This window comes from Coregonus clupeaformis, chromosome 27 (genome assembly GCF_020615455.1).
Source record: "Coregonus clupeaformis isolate EN_2021a chromosome 27, ASM2061545v1, whole genome shotgun sequence".
Taxonomy (NCBI): domain Eukaryota; kingdom Metazoa; phylum Chordata; class Actinopteri; order Salmoniformes; family Salmonidae; genus Coregonus; species Coregonus clupeaformis.
Window position 1 is genome coordinate 28,563,296 of NC_059218.1, and position 17,495 is coordinate 28,580,790.

Genomic DNA, 17,495 nt, shown 5'->3' on the forward strand with positions numbered 1-17,495 from the left:
TGTTTTTTTTCTCATCAATCTACACACAATACCCCTTAATGACAAAGCAAAAACAGGTTTTTAGAAATATTTGCACATTTATTAAAAATAAAAAAATGGAAATATCACATTTACATAAGTATTCAGACCCTTTACTTAGTACTTTGTTGAAGCACCTTTGGCAGCGATTACAGCCCCAAGTCTTCTTTGGTATGACGCCACAAGCTTGGCACAGCTGGATTTGGGGAGTTTCTCCCATTATTCTCTGCAGATCCTCTCAAGCTCTGTCAGGTTGGATGGGGAGCGTCACTGCACAGCTATTTTTAGGTCTCTCCAGAGATGTTCAGTCGGGTTCAAGTCCAGGCTCTGGCTGGGCCACTCAAGGACATTCAGAGACATCCCGAAGCCACTCCTACGTTGTCTTGGCTGTGTGCTTAGGATCGTTGTCCTGTTAGAAGGTGAACCTTCGCCCCAGTCTGAGGTCCTGAGCGCTCTGGAGCAGGTTTTCATCAAGGATCTCTCTGTACATTGCTCCGTTCATCTTTCCCTCGATTCTAACTAGTCTCCAAGTCCCTGCCACTGAAAAACATCCCCATAGCATGATGCTGCCATCACCATGCTTCACCGAAGGGATGGTGCCAGGTTTCCTCCAGATGTGACACTTGGAATTCAGGCCAAAGTGTTCAATCATGGTTTCATCAGACCAGAGAATCTTGTTTCTCATGGTCTGAGAGTCCTTTAGGTGCCTTTAGGCAAACTCCAAGTGGCTGTCATGTGCCTTTTACAGAGGAGTGGCTTCTGTATGGCCACTCTACCATAAAGGCCTGATTGGTGGAGTGCTGCAGAGATGGTTGTCCTTCTGGAAGGTTCTCCCATCTCCACAGAGGAACTCTGGAGCTCTGTCAGAGTGACCATCGGTTCTTGGTCAACTCCCTGACCAAGGACCTTCTCCCCCGATTGCTCAGTTTGGCCGGGCGGCCAGCTCTAGGAAGAGTCTTGGTGGTTCCAAACTTCTTCCATTTAAGAATGATGGAGGCCATTGTGTTCTTCGGGACCTTCAATGCTGCAGAAATGTTTTGGTACCCTTCCCCAGATCTGTGCAATCCTGTCTCGGAGCTCTACGGACAATTCCTTCGACCTCATGGCTGGGTTTTTGCTCTGACATGCACTGTCAACTGTGGGACCTTATATAGACAGGTGTGTTCCTTTCCAAATCAAGTCCAATCAATTTAATTTACCATAGGTGGACTCCAATCAACGTGTAGAAACATCTCAAGGATGATCAATGGAAACAGGATGCACCTGAGCTCAATTTCGAGTCTCATAGCAAAGGGTCTGAATACTTATGTAAATAAGGTATTTCTGTTTTCTATTTGTAATAAATTTGCTAACATTTCAAAAACACTTTTCACTTTGTCATTATGGGGTATTGTGTGTAGATTGATGAGGGAAAATGTATTTAATCAATTTTAGAATAAGACTGTAATGTAACAAAATGTAGAAAAAGTCAAGGGGTCTGAATACTTTCTGAATGCACTGTAAGTATCAAAAGTAAATGTAATTGCTCAAATATACATAAGTATCAACATTAAAAGTAAAAGTATAAATAATTTCAAATTCCTAATGTTAAGCAAACCAGACACCACCATTTCTTAGTTTTTTTAATTTATGGATAGCCAGGGGCACACTCCAACACTTAGACATAATTTACAAACGAAGCATTTTTGTTTAGTGAGTCTGCCAGATCAGAGGCAGTAAGGATGACCAGGGATGTGTGAATTGTACCATTTTCCTGTCCTGCTAAGCATTCAAAATGTAACAAATACTTTTGGGTGTCAGGGATGTATGGAGTAAAAAGTACATTATTTTCTTTACGAATGTAGTGAAGTAAAAGTAAAAGTTGTCAAAAATATCAATAGTAAAGTACAGATACCCCCAAAAAACTACTTAAGTAGTACTTTCAAGTATTTTTACTTAGGTACTTTACACCACTGATTATAGTGCAAAGATATGATTGTTGATTCCTATCCTATCATATGTCTCACTATAGATCATGCGTGTATGGTCACTAAATGGATGTGTGTGTCTACTGTACAGTATGTCAACCCCTTTATTCTCTTCCTTGTGTGTAGTATATAATTAACCACTTTTTTTCGGTCTCAGTTTGTGGTCTCAATAGTAATCTTAGCCCAAGTTCAAACACCGCTCTATTGCTACACCGAACTAAAAAATATGTAACTTTCTCTTTAGAAGAGCGGGGATAGAGTGCCGTCTGAATCCATTAAGTGTGCCTAGTTTTTTCAAATTCTGTACACATTTATTAAAAATGAAAAGCCGAAATGTCTTGAGTCAATAGGTATTCAACCTCTTTGTTATGGCAAGCCTAAATACATTCAGGGGTAAAAATGTGCTTAACAAGTCACATAATAAGTTGCATGGACTCATTCTTTGTGCAATAATAGTGTTTAACATGATTTTTGAATCATGACTACTGCATCTCTTTACTCCACACATACAATTATCTGTAAGGTCCCTAAGTCAAGCAGTGACTTTCAAACACAGATTCAACAACAAAGACCAGGAAGGTTTTCCAATGCCTCGCAATAAGGGCACCTATTGGTAGATGGGTAAACATTTTAAAAAGCAGACACTAAATATCCCTTTGAGCATAGTGAAGTTATTAATTACACTTTGGATGGTGTATCAATATACCCAGTGTGATGTCACGAGAGGCTGTGTCCTGGAGGGACGTTACATCCCCCTGAGGTGGCTGCAAACCCAGACAGCTATGGCTCCATCTGCTGGTATGGTCGGGAACTCCACCCCTCTATGGCCAATCTTCCCACGCAGCTGAAACAAATGAGGAGCTGATGAGCTGAAGGTTTGGGAAGGGAAGAGACACAGTCTCCAAGCTGGGCTCTCTGGAGGACAAGAGTGCTGCACGTCCACTTCCATGAGGAATATAAGGATTTGGAGATACTTACCTTTGGGAAATACTCACCTTTGGATATATGCACCTGTGGAAATACGTGTGGGACATTTGGAAGGACGTTTTGCTGGGTTGGCCACTAGCGGCAACGTGGAATACAGTAAGGCTGGGGAAAAGTTATTTGAGCGAGGGAGAGTTATGATTTTGGATGTGGAAGAGACATCCCTGAACTGTTAACCCTTAAGAGCCACCAGAGAACAGAATTGTGTTATACTTTCGTTAGTTTCCCAAGACCTTTAATAAAATCCTTGTTTTGGTTGAACCTGGTCTCCTTGCACTACTTGAGCAATCCCGCTGAAAGCTGTGTAGCCTCTCGTGACATCACAGATGGTGGAGAATACAGGCACGCTCAAGCATTAATAGTGCATGTCAGAGGAGGATACCGAAGGTTTGATCACCCAGTTTTCCAAGTTGGCCGTGAGGCTCCCCGCCCGACTGAAATGGAGGACATATTGAAAGCCCTTGTTGCTGGCCAGCAAGCCCAGATGCAAGCAAACGTGGCTCTCTTGGAGGAGCAAAAGAAAGCCAACCTTCTGAAGGCAGAGGAATTGCAGTTGCAGAGACAGAGGGTGGTCCAAAATACCCGCCCAATAAAGGCAAGTGACTTTATATCTAAGATGGGAGCTACCGATGACATTGAGGCATACCTGCATGCATTTGAGGCCACGGCCACTAGGGAAGCCTGGCCCAAGCAACAGTGGGTTGGTCTGTTAGCCCCCTTTCTAACCGGGGAAGCGCTGAATGCTGTCCGGGACCTGGGCCCTGACCAGGTTACTGACTATGATGCCCTGAAGTCTGAGATCCTCAGCAGATATGGACTCACAAAGTTTGGTATGGCCCAGCGCTTTCACAGCTGGACCTTCCAACCAGACCAACCTCCTCGGGCGCAGATGCATGAACTTGTCCGAATCGCAAGGAAATGGCTGGATCCGCAGAGGAATACAGCAGCGGCGGTGGTGGAGGCCGTTGTGGTGGATCGTTACCTACGCGCCCTGCCTTATGAGGCAAAACGGTTCATCAGTCAACAGGCCTTGACCACGGCTGATCTGACCGTGGAAGCTGTGGAAAAGTACCAGGCCACAGCGGAGATGCTGAATGCTTCCCGAAAAGACCCCAGGAGTGCGGCCCCACCACAAATGGGAAGAACCCGTCCAAAGGACCCCAAGGTCTCGAACCCAGCCACGTCAGGACTTATCCCGGCTCCAGGGGGAGCCAGAAACCAGGCGGGTCCAAGAAGAGTACACCAGGAGGGGAAAACTCGACAGTGTTACCGGTGTGGGGAGATGGGACATATCTCCTGGCAGTGTGGGAAACCAGCCGATGAACCTATGCCCACTGCGGAGTCCTCCAGCTCAGCACCCACACACCGTGTTGCCTCGCTCTTGGGAGTCGTAGATGGCGGCCCAGATCGACCCCCCACCTGCCCGGTAACTGTGAATCACCATGATGTGGAGGCCTTACTGGATTCTGGTAGCCGGGCCACCCTGGTGCGTAAGGATTTGGTGGGCCCAACGTGTCTGACCCCGGGGAAAGTCCTCCCAGTTTCCTGTGTCCATGGGGACACCAGAGAATACCCCATTACTGAACTTACAATGACCAGCACACGGGGAACCATACACACGACGGCGGGGTGGTTGATTCCCTCCCCGTCCCTGTCCTAATTGGACGAGACTGCCCAGCCTTTTACCCACTCTGGAGAGAGTCTCAGGAGAGGATAACCCGAGTACCTCGGAAACGGAGAGGCAAGACTCATCCTGGGAAGGCTCCGGTGCAATCCTCCGAGTTACTCACTCGCGCCCCGGGCTCGGATAGGGATGGCAGGTGCCCAGACCGACACAGAGACGGAGCTACAGAATCTGGACAAAGAACTGTCTGGTCTGAAGGGGACCGCTGAGAGGTATCGTTTGTTAAAGCAACAGTTAGACATGAAGACAGAAGAGTTAGATATCCTCCAGGCTAAACTCCAACAGAGCTCCTTCCCTAAGCAACAGGAGGAGCTGGAGAGGCTGCGCAGGACCATCGAGGAGTGTGAGGAGACCCTGCGCAGTAGTAAGGAGGTCCAGAAGAAGGCAGAGGAGAAGTACAAGGTGTTGGAGAACAAGATGAAGAATGCGGAGGCAGAGAGAGAGAAGGAACTGAAAGCTGCTCAACAGAAGCTAAACTCTGCTAAAACCAAGGCTGATGCGTTCAGTAAGAAACTCAAGGAGAGACAACAGGAGGCTGAGTCCCTGGTCCTAGAGTTGGAGGAGTTGAAGAGAGAGCAGTCTGGCAAGCACCACGGCAATGCAGACGCCCTCTCCCGGCGTGATGCCTTCTTCGCTGCCTTTACCCCGACGAGGACGTCGGTCCCGAGGAGGGGGATGTGTGATGTCACGAGAGGCTGTGTCCTGGAGGGACGTTACATCCCCCTGAGGTGGCTGCAAACCCAGACAGCTATGGCTCCATCTGCTGGTATGGTCGGGAACTCCACCCCTCTATGGCCAATCTTCCCACGCAGCTGAAACAAATGAGGAGCTGATGAGCTGAAGGTTTGGGAAGGGAAGAGACACAGTCTCCAAGCTGGGCTCTCTGGAGGACAAGAGTGCTGCACGTCCACTTCCATGAGGAATATAAGGATTTGGAGATACTTACCTTTGGGAAATACTCACCTTTGGATATATGCACCTGTGGAAATACGTGTGGGACATTTGGAAGGACGTTTTGCTGGGTTGGCCACTAGCGGCAACGTGGAATACAGTAAGGCTGGGGAAAAGTTATTTGAGCGAGGGAGAGTTATGATTTTGGATGTGGAAGAGACATCCCTGAACTGTTAACCCTTAAGAGCCACCAGAGAACAGAATTGTGTTATACTTTCGTTAGTTTCCCAAGACCTTTAATAAAATCCTTGTTTTGGTTGAACCTGGTCTCCTTGCACTACTTGAGCAATCCCGCTGAAAGCTGTGTAGCCTCTCGTGACATCACACCAGTCACTACAAAGATACAGGCGTCCTTTCTAACTCAGTTGCCGGAGAGGAAGGAAACCGCTCAGGGATTTCACCATGAGGCCAATGGTGACTTTAAAACAGTTATAGTTTAATAGCTGTGATAGGTGAAAACTCCACAATACTCATCTAATTGACAGAGTGAAAAGAAGGAACTATTCCACAAACAGGCATCATGTTTGTAACAAGTCCTGAATATAAAGTGTTATGTTTGGGGCAAATCCAATACAACACATTACTGAGTACCAATCTCCATATTTTCAAGCATAGTGGTGGCTGTATCATGTTATGGGTATGCTTGTAATCGTTAAGGACTGGGAAGTTTTTCAGGATAAAAAAAGAGACGGAATGCAGCTAAGCACAGGCACAATCCTAGAGGAAAATCTGGTTCAGTCTGCTTTCCACCAGACACTGGGAAATGTATTCACCTTTCAGCAGCACAATAACATAAAACACAAGGCCAAATATACACTGGAGTTGCTTACCAAGAAGACAATGAATGTTCCTGAGTGGCCGAGTTACAGTTTTGACTTACATCTGCTTGAAAATCTATGGCAAGACTTGAAAATGGTTGTCTAGCAATGATCAACAACCAATTTGACAGAGCTTGAAGAATTCTGAAAAGAATAATGTGCAAATATTGTACAATCCAGGTGTGCAAAGCTCTTAGAGACTTACCCAGAAACACTCTCAGCTGTAATTGCTGCCAAATGTGATTCTAACATGTATTGCCTCAGGGGTGTGAATACTAATGTAAATGAGATATTTCTGTATGTCATTTTCAATAAATGTACAAAAATGTCTAAGCAAATGTTTTCACTTTGTCATTATGGGATATGAATTGTAGATGGGTGAGAGAAAAAAAGTTAATTTAATCGATTTTGAATTCAGGCTGTAACACAACAAAATGTGGAATAAGTCAAGGAGTATGAATACTTTCTGAAGGCACTGTGGGTGCCGGTACTCATTTGGTGCCGTACTGTTTACATTTACTGTTTACATTTAGGTGCAGGAACTCCACAATACTTTTGAGCTAATATTCTATTAGAGGAACAGGAGCTCAAGCAGTAGAACATTTGAGGTGCCGGTACTCAGCTCCTGCCCAAGTCAAGCACTAATGGTCTCAGATTCGCAGTTGGAGGACTTCTTCATCCTCTTTCTTCTGTTACTTACAGTGTGTTGTGTGTGTGTGTACTTATAGTGTGTTGTGCTTGTGTGTGTGTACTTATAGTTTGTGTGTGTCTCTGTACCTTACTCTTAACGAACCCTTTCTCCCTCTCCCTCTCCTCTCCCTGTCTCTGTGTGTCCTGCAGTGTGTGTCGACTGGTGCTGCCTCCCTGCCCTCCATCATGGCACATGTGGAGCGCGGGGGGGCTGATTGAGGGGGGGCGCCCCCAGGGCATGGGAATTGTGGCCAGCGGGGCATTCTCCTCGACCACCACCTCCTCTGGCCAGCAGCAATAGCAGCAGGAGATCGCCATGCGGAGCGTGGGCACCCGCACCACTCAGCAGAACAGCCTGCCTCGCGCCCCCCCACCACCCCCCTCCTCCTCCTCTTCCTCCTCCACCTCCACCCACAGGGGCAGGGGCTTGGAAGATAGGAGTTACAGCATCGAGAGGTCCTCTCAGCAACCTCCTCCCCTGACCCATGCGAAAGGGACTACGGCGGACGAACGCAGCTTTGCCACGGTGGAGCACTCTTCTTCTTCTTCCTACTACGGCAGCGAGCGTCCTCCGCCGCTCTGTGAGGGAGCAGAGAGAGATAGGCCCCCCGCCCATAACAACGGCAACAGACAAGTCTCCAATGGCAATAGGGGCGTTTCCAATGGGAACCGAGCAGTGGCAGCGGTGGGTAACAGCGAGAGGCAGGTGTCCAATGCAATGTTTTTGAATGGAGGCGGGCGGCGTGATGGGCGGGACCAGAGGGATGGGCGTGACCAGAGGGATGGGCGTGATAGGGGGCGAGAAGTGCCGAGAGGGGCGGTGAGTTTGGACATTTGCGGGAACAACGAGGTTTCGCTGAACAATGATAGAAACAGTAGCCAACAGCTGGCTCAGTACAAGGAGGCGGGCGCCAGCGCAGCCAAGTTGGATAACTATAACAACCCCCCCAACATCCTCCCCATCTCTGGGAAGCTGGAGAAGGTTCAGGTGAGTCCCTCTCTCTGTGAGTGTGTGTCTGTGTGTGTGTGTGTGTGTGTGTGCATCCAAATACAGGCTGTAAGTTGAGTATGAGGGTGCATGTTGAAAGTGTGTGTTGTGCATGAGTGTTTATGTATTTGTACAGGAATGTGTATACATGAGTTAGCGTGCAGTCAATAAAAAGCTGTCATAAATTGATATACTGTACTTTGTTACCTAGCTGCTGTAAATCAGTGCTGCCCATTATGACAGGGAGATATTTACATGAAATATGATCTCCTCTCCCGTCAACTCCTCCATGCATTGTAATAGCATTAGCCTTAGCTGTTACTGTTCTTTATGTTAGATTTCTGAAAAGGTCTCTCATACTGGACATATCTTTTTTATTGTATATCTGCATATAATTTGTGTACCGGTACATTAAAGAACTATAGTAAATGCTCTTAATCCCCCCTTGTAATCAGGTAATTTAAGATAGCTGGAAATTCACATTTAGCTTCAGTATGCTTTCTGCTGAATTAATGATACATATAGTAGCATATTCATAATCTCTGTCAACCTAATTGTCAGATAATGAATGCTGTACAATCCTCACATTATATTTCACCACCAATGCCATTTTCCTTCCTCCCCCATCCAGAGCAACGATGGATTGATCCGCCCCTCTGCCTTCAAGCCTGTAGTGCCCAAGAGCTTCCACTCCATGCAGAATCTGGTGTGCCCCCCCCAGACCGGAGGAGGGGGCCGCAGCACCGGAGGAGGGGCTGGAGGTGGTGGGGATCCCAGTGTACCAGGACCCCTCAGAGACACAGACAGTCCTGGCAGCCAGGGTGGAGGTACTAGAGGCGGGGGAGGGGGCGGCAGCAGGGGCAGAGGCCAGGGGAGCCTGTCTGACTCTGGGAGGAACTCTCTAACCAGCCTGCCCACCTATGCTGGCTCCAGCTCGGGCTATGGGCCCCCGCCTGTCCTAGGGCCCCTGAGCGCCTCCACCAGCCACATCAACCGCCTGGGGACCACGGGGGCCCTGGAGAAGTTGGACAAGCCTGGTGGTGTTAGTGGTGGCGGTGGTAATAGTGGATACCAGAACGGACTGAGTGCCTCGGATAGTGGTCGTTCCTCCTCTGGGAAGAGCTCCTCGTCCTATCAGAGGCTCAGCCACCTGAGTGACGCCCCCCCGCCCCTCCGCCCTTCGCCCTCCTCTGATGACGTCATCCAGGACCTGGAGGATCGGCTATGGGAGAGAGAGCAAGAGGTGAGTAGAGACAGAGGGAGAGAGAGGGAGGTGAGGAGAGGGGTAGAGTGAGAGGAAAAGGGAGAAGAAACAATGGATACTACTGGGGGGGTGCAGGAGGAGATTTAAAAGATGATATAGTAGAAGAAAGCAACAAACAAATAGTACCAAATAGTGCAAATGATCACAACTATAGGACAGTGAATGAAGTTATTTTATATAATCACAAGAAGCTGTTATTTGAAATTTTAGGAGTTTGCATGACCCATAGAGGGCAAGGGTAACTGTACTAGTGATATTACTGTTTACCTAATACTGTCTATGGCTTAAGAATAACCCATACATAGCTTCCTGTTTTCTTCTTCTTTTCTTCTTTCTCTTGTTTTTACTATTTTGATATTGAATACTGCACTGTTGGGAAGGGCTTGAAAGTTAAGCATTTCACAGTTCTTGTGCATGTGACAAAAAAAAAGTCAAACTTGAAACTAAAACCGCTGGGAAACTGGTTGGGTGAGTTGATAAACTGGTCAGGTGGGTGTGCCTTAAACTCGCTGAGCGGACAACTGTATTCTTATTAGCTGACGGTCAAGCAGGTAAGACACATTAGGTCTTTGGTCTGAAATAGTAGTGCAAGGTATTCAAGTACTGAGGGCTTGGAGGTAGCGATATGTGATAGTGGGGTGGTACACCTTGGTGGTAGATGGTGAATGAGGTGTGTTACCCACATACAATGCAATGCAAGGAGACATAGTGGAACACCTAAAAAGCAATCAATTACTATTCAACATTCGTTGACATTGCATATGAGAAGTACAAAGAAATATGAAAGACAAGTGTGGCTGTAACCTCAATGATGGATGGTAGCCATTTTGTGAATTCCCCATCATCACCTCTTGCAGCTACATGTGAATTACACCTGAGTTACTTCCTTTCCTCCTCCCCTCTCCCAGGTGCTCCACATGCGCCGTAACCTGGACCAGAGTGAGGCGGCCATCGTACAGGTGTTTGAGGAGAAGCAGCGCGTGTGGGAGCGCCAGATGGACGAGCTGCGGCAGAACTACGCCTCACGCCTGCAGCAGGTAATAGGAAGATATTAGATATTACACACTTATAATCAGTGGTGTAAAGTACTTAAGTAAAAATACTTGAAAGTACTACTTAATTATTTATATTTTTGACTACTTTTACTTTTGCTTCACTACATTCCTAAAACAATTATGTACTTTTTACTCCATACATTTCCCTGACACCCAAAAGTACTCGTTACATTTTTTATGTTTAGCAGGACAGGAAAATTGTTTAATTCACACACTTATCAAGAGATCATCCCTGGTCATCCCTACTGCCTCTGGTCTGGCTGACTCACTAAACACATGCTTCGTTTGTAAATTATGTCTGAGTGTTGGAGCATGCCCCTGGCTATCCATAAAATAAAAACATAAGAAAATGATGCCGTCTGGTTTGCTTTATATAAGGAATTGAAAATTATTTATACTTTTACTTTTGATACTTAAGTATATTTTAGCAATTATATTTACTTTTGATACTTAAGTATATTTAAAACCAAATACTTTTAGACTTTTATCCAAGTAGTATTTTACTGGGTGACTTTCACTTTTACTTGAGTCATTTTCTATTAAGGTATCTTTGCTTTTACTCAGGTATGAAAATTGGGCACTTTTTCCACCATTGCTTATGAATCAAATCACATTTTATTTGTCACATACACGTGTTTAGCAGATGTTATTACGGATGTAGCGATGCTTGTGCTTCTAGCTCCGACAGTGCAGTAATATCTAACAATTTCACAACATATACCCAATACACACAAATCTAAGTAAGGAATGGAATTAAGAATAGGGTAGGGTAGCCTTCCACAAGCTTCCCACAATAAGTTGGATGAATTTTGGCCCATTCCTCCTGACAGAGCTGGTGTAAGTGAGTCAGGTTTGTAGGCCTCCTTGCTCGCACACGCTTTTTCAGTTCTGCCCACAGATTTTCTATAGGATTGAGGTCAGGGCTTTGTGATGACCACTCCAATACCTTGACTTTGTTGTCCTTAAGCCATTTTGCCACAACTTTGGAAGTATGCTTGGGGTCATTGTCCATTTGGAAGATCCATTTGCGACCAAGCTTTAACTTCCTGACTGATGTCTTGATGTCTTGCTTCAATATATCCACATAATTTTCCTTCCTCATGATGCCATCTATTTTGTGAAGTGCACCAGTCCCTCCTGCAGCAAAGCATCCCCACAGCATGATGCTGCCACCCCCGTGCTTCACGGTTGGGATGGTGTTCTTCGGCTTGCAAGCGTCCCACTTTTTCCTCCAAACATAACGATGGTCATTATGGCCAAACAGTTCTATTTTTGTTTCATCAGACCAGAGGACATTTCTTCAAAAAGTAAGATCTTTGTCCCCATGTGCAGTTGCAAACCGTAGTCTGGCTTTTTTATGGCAGTTTTGCAGCAGTGGCTTCTTCCTTGCTGAGCGGCCTTTCAGGTTATGTCGATATAGGACTAGTTTTACTGTGGATATAGATACTTTTGTACCGGTTTCCTCCAGCATCTTCACAAGGTCCTTTGCTGTTGTTCTGGGATTGATTTGCACTTTTCGCACCAAAGTATGTTCATCAAAGTATGTTCATCACTAGGAGACAGAACGCGTCTCCTTCCTGAGCGGTATTACGGCTGCGTGGTCCTGTGGTGTTTATACTTGTGTACTATTGTTTGTACAGATGAACGTGGTACCTTCAGGCGTTTCGAAATTGCTCCCAAGGATGAACCAGACTTGTGGAGGTCTACAATTCTTTTTCTGAGGTCTTGGCTGATTTCTTTTGATTTTCTCATGATGTCAAGCAAAGAGGCACTGAGTTTGAAGGTAGGCCTTGAAATACATCCACAGGTACACCTCCAATTGACTCAAAGGATGTCAATTAGCCTATCAGAAGCTTCTAAAGCCATGACATCATTTTCTGGAATTTTCCAAGCTGTTTAAAGGCACAGTCAACTTAGTGTATGTAAACTTCTAACCCACTGGAATTGTGATACAGTGAATTATAAGTGAAATAATCTGTCTGTAAACAATTGTTGGGAAAAATTACCTGTGTCATGCACAAAGTAGATGTCCTAACCGACTTGCCAAAACTATAGTTTCTTAACAATAAATTTGTGGAGTGGTTGAAAAACAAGTTTTAATGACTCCAACCTAAGTGTATGTAAACTTCTGACTTCAACTGTCCATATGAGATGAGTAATGCAAGATATGTAAACATTATTAAAGTGGCTAGTGTTCCATTTCTTAAAGTGGCCAGTGATTTCAATATCCAGCAGCAGCCTCTAATGTGCTAGTGATGGCTATTTTAACAGTCTGATGGCCTTGAGATAGAAGCTGTTTTTCATTCTCTCTGTCCCAGCTTTGATGCACCTGTACTGACCTCGCCTTCTGGATGATAGCGGGGTGAACAGGCAGTGGCTCGGGTGGTTGATGTCCTTGATGGTCTTTTTGGCCTTCCTGTGTCATCGGGTGTTGTAGGTGTCCTGGAGGGCGGGTAGTGTGCCCCCGGTAATGCGTTCGGCAGACCGCACCACCCTCTGGAGAGCCCTGCAGTTGCGGGCGGTGCAGTTGCCGTACCAGGCGGTGATACAGCCCGACAGGATGCTCTCAATTGTGCATCTGTAAAAGTTTGTGAGGGTTTTAGGTGCCAAGACAAATGTCTTCAGCCTCCTGAGGTTGAAGAGGCTCTGTTGCGCCTTCTTCACCACACTGTCTGCCTGGGTGGACCATTTCAGTTTGTCAGTGATGTGTACGCCAAGGAACTTGAAGCTTTCCACCTTCTCCACTGCGGTCCCGTCGATGTGGATAGGGGGGTGCACCCTCTGCTGTTTCCTGAAGTCCACGTTCATCTCCTTTGTTTTGTTGACGTTGAGTGAGAGGTTTTCCTGGCTCCACGCTCAAAGATAATAGATAGATATTAGAATCGCAGAATATACTGTAAATTAGAATGATAGAATGGCTCCTCAGTTCACAGATTGTTGGGTTGTAGGCTATACCCAATATCATATAGCACAATAACATTTGCCATGGCTGCATGGCAAACACTGATAAAGGCAAAGAATGAGCGTAAAGGAGTAGTTTAGAGATGCAGAGTAAAATTCTGTGCAAAGAGTTGATTTTCTCACTCTCATCTTATTTCAAATGGTACACTCAATATGGCCGCCACCAGTATGCCTACTGCCGAATGTTGATTTGAATGAGGAATGTCCATTCTACCAAATGTATTTCTACCCAGGTGACGCGTCGAGCCCAGCGCTCCCAGAGTGCCTTGCAGGCCCAGATCAGCCGTCTGTCGCAGGACAAGCGGCGTCTGCATGAAGAAATGGCTGCGCTATTGGCCCAGAGAGAGGAGCTGGAGAGGAAGTGCCTGGACTACAGGAAGGAGCAGGCTGACATCCTGCCACGCCTGGAGGAGACCAAATGGGAGGTGTGAGAGGGGACCTGGGGTTAAGAGGGTGGTGTGTGTGGCTGGGTGTGGGATACTAGGGAGATAGGTGAGGTTTAGAAGGTAACTAACTGGGAGGAAGGTGAACTTTAGGGGGCATGACAAGTGAGAGTGAGAATGCAAAAAGGAGTGCTGAGAATAACTACTAGATGTCCATGCTACAAAAGGGCAATACTGTCTAAACCAATGATCAGATGTGTCCTATTTGTTCTGTGCTAATGCTTTTTGATCATTAGCACAGAATGCAGCAATAGTTGTCTTATACTGTAAGTGCACATCCATTAGACAGAGACATGCCCTTTACCAGGGTGCTTGTTGATCGCTATTTCAACCATGTCCATATCTTTCATCCCCCACTCCCCCTCCCTCCCAGGTGTGTCAGAAGGCAGGGGAGATCTCCCTGCTGAAGCAGCAGCTGAGGGAGAGCCAGGCGGAGGTGACCCAGCGGGCGGGGGAGGTGGTGGCCCTGCGGGGCCAGCTGAAGGAGGCCAACGCCCAGCTGAGGGACTGGGAAGAGGCCATGTTGGGCCTCAAGGACTCCTATAGCACCAAGAGCCTGGAGCTGGAGCGCTGCGAGGGGGAGCTGCAGAAGACTCTGACCGAGGTAGGGTTGAGGTCTGGAGAGTCAGAGACGGACCTGAAACACTAACTACAATTTGAAGGGTTGTTCTGCTCTGTGCACCACACATTTTGCGCTCTTGAGTAACTCACATTCAAATACACTTTGAAAGACACAAACAATGCTCTCTCTCTCACTCACACACACACACACACACACGCACACACAACACACCTTAAGTGAATTAACCCCCACTTCCTCTTTCTTTAACTCCTGATTCACCCTCCAGCCTCTCTTCCCTGTGTCTCTCCAGGTCTCTCTGCTGAGGGACAAGCTGGGAATGTTTGAGGCTGAGGTGGTGGGGCTGAAGCGGGCCCTGGGTGAACTCAGTGTGAGGGATAGGGCTGTCGAGGCTAGTGGTGGAGGGAGCAGGGAAGCATCCAGGACCAGAGGGGGGCTTCCCTCCCCACACAGCCCACCTGAGGGCTCTGCCTTCTCCTACCCAGCCCTGCCTCCACCCCCCGTACCCCCCCCAGATGCCATACTGAGTTTGCAGAGCGATGAGGCTAAATTTCAGTGCCAGGAGGCCAACCAGCGCCAGGAGGCTCACGTGCATCAGGAAGCCCACCAGCGTCAGGAGGCTCACTTGCGTCAGGAAGCTCATCAGCGTCAAGAGGCTCAACTGCGCCAGGAAATCCACCAGCAGCGCCAGGAGGCCCAACAGCAGCGCCAGGAGGCCCACCAGCAGTGGGAGGAGGCAGGGGACCTGCGCCGGCAGCTGGAGCGCCTCCAAGGCGAGCTGCGTCTGGAGCGACAGCAGCGTGAGCGACAGGCACTCACCTTCAAGAAGGAGCGCCATGTGTGGATGGACGAGAAGGAGCATGTGCTCAAGTACCAGGCCCAGCTGCAGCTCAGCTACGTGGAGACCCTGCAGAAGAACCAGGCCCTGGAGCTCCGCGTGGGCCAGCTGGGCTCCAAGCTCACCTCCACCAACACCACCCCCTCGCCCACCTCGCCACCCCCACTGTCCCCCATCCCCCTGCCTGCCCCTGTCACCCCCCTACCCTCCCTCTCTCTCTCCCCACCTCCCCTTGCCGAGGACAAGAAACTCCCCCCCGCCCTCCACCAGCTGGCCCCTCCCTGGCCGGTACCCACCCGTCTGGAGAGGATAGAATCCACAGAGATCTAGATTCTATGTGCTCTAGATCCATAGTCCTCCAGAACACTGCAGATCCGATAAATTCAGCTTATACACACTTTTACAATAATGAAACAGTATCACATATCAATAGCATTCATTTGGTACAGTCCTAAATGGTTATACTCACTGCTACCCCGGGGCGGTCCTAGGACGCACTGCACTATGGATGGCAGAGAGAGGCATGGGGGACCATTGGGAAAGGGGGAGGAAAAGGGAGGAAAATAACAGTTTAGACTGTGGTTTTCAAAGACACTCTTCAAGCCCCCTTGTATGCAAGTTTTAGATCTATTGATCTGCTGTCCACAATATTAGGCAATCCACTGAACATTTAGGTTGGGGTGAATATTGGAGTCAAGAATTACACACTACTGGAAAAGCTATTGTTACATTGTCATTAGCATGATATGAATATATTATAAAGGGAAGATATATTATAAAATAATTATCCTCAAGGCAGCCTCTTGAAATGATTAGAAAAAAAATAGTATAAATTTAAATCAAGCCAAATACTAGTACTAAACATGTACTACTACAGTTATCAAATACTGTAAAAGTAGGGACAAGGAAACTACCTTGCAGATTCTGTCTGGGCCTATTTGTAAGATGTCACAATAACTGACAGTGTAAAGACTGAGAATGTATGATAGAGAGATTGAATAGAACACAGCTTTATCAACCTCTGTACAAAAAGGGGCTTGAAGGACAACGTTGAATACTACTGGTGTAAATGCCAGATTTGAGGCATGACTGTTGGGCATGTGTGGTTACTGTATGCCCTTAACAACTTGGCCAGGGCCAGTTATTCTGTTTAATTCACATGGTTAACATTAGGAACGAGATATTATTCAGGTAAACGGGGAGATCCATCCACACAGCCTCCCCCTGTGGCTTTATTGGTGCTATAAGAACACACCACCACACCAAATCACTAAGGAAACATAACCAAAAGGTTAGGATACAGAAGCCGTTTTAAGGGATGTGAGATGTGTTTTTCAGGAGTGTGTTGCATTGTATTGTGAGAAGGTGGGGGGGACCATTTAATAGTGTGCTTGGTTGAGATGGGAAAATGAGGCTTCGGAACTCTAAGGGTCGGGATTGCATGACAGGATCAGTTGTATAAACTAATCAGGGATCTCCAAAGCTTTGATGGGACTGCAGCTGTGAATGATTGACGGCACATTGTATTTGCTGGGTTTAGAAGCCTTTGTTTCCTCCATCTCCAGTGACGCAGTACATGTAGGTTTCTCTGTGCTATCAGTAGCTGCAGTGACTGAGGACGGCCACCTTGTGGCGACAACAACTGACACAAAATGGCTCGATCAATCCCATGATGAAGAATCAGCTGCAAACCTCTTCTTAGCATTTTACTTCGTTTCGAATCTACGTAGGCGACAGCTAAAAGCAGCTTGTAATTTGTTGACGTTCTAGATGCTTTTGGTCTCCATTGATATTTCTTAAAGTGACAAAAAAGGGCATGTTAGTGATTAATTAATGATTACTTAAACATAAAGGTTGGTCAATGAAGCTGCTTATCTGAGCAAAGTGTCTATTTAAGATCACTAGCAGCAGGTTGTAGCTGAGCCAGCAGACGTGATGGTGTTAAATACTAATTGTAAGATTCAGACTTTATAGGAAGAGTAATGCATTTTTGGAATGATTCTTTGAGATATGGAGTGTACTTGTGTGGTGTACTTGTTTGAACAGGACCCACCCTTATTTGAAAAAACTATGTATATGTCAATATATACTACCTTTATAGATCTCTAGAATATATTTGGCTATATGGGACATTTTACAATATATTAAACTATTCTAAACATTATAGTGTGTACAGTATATGTTGACATATATTTTTTCATGGGTCTGGGCAATTTAGAGAATGACTTTGTGAAGTCAGGGGTGAAAGAAGTGA

The 17,495-nt window shown here is 46.6% G+C and overlaps 1 protein-coding gene across 1 annotated transcript; it reads left to right on the plus strand.

The window, feature by feature from the left end:
• The first annotated feature begins 7,487 nt into the window (after nt 1-7,487).
• Nucleotides 7,488-15,571, plus strand: LOC121542212 (leucine zipper putative tumor suppressor 3-like). Its single transcript, XM_041851686.2, has 6 exons — nt 7,488-8,100; nt 8,732-9,343; nt 10,273-10,401; nt 13,614-13,805; nt 14,197-14,427; nt 14,696-15,571. The coding sequence occupies exons 1-6, from the start codon at nt 7,831-7,833 to the stop codon at nt 15,569-15,571; spliced, it is 2,310 nt and encodes a 769-aa protein (XP_041707620.2). The 5' UTR covers nt 7,488-7,830.
• Nucleotides 15,572-17,495: the final 1,924 nt, after the last annotated feature.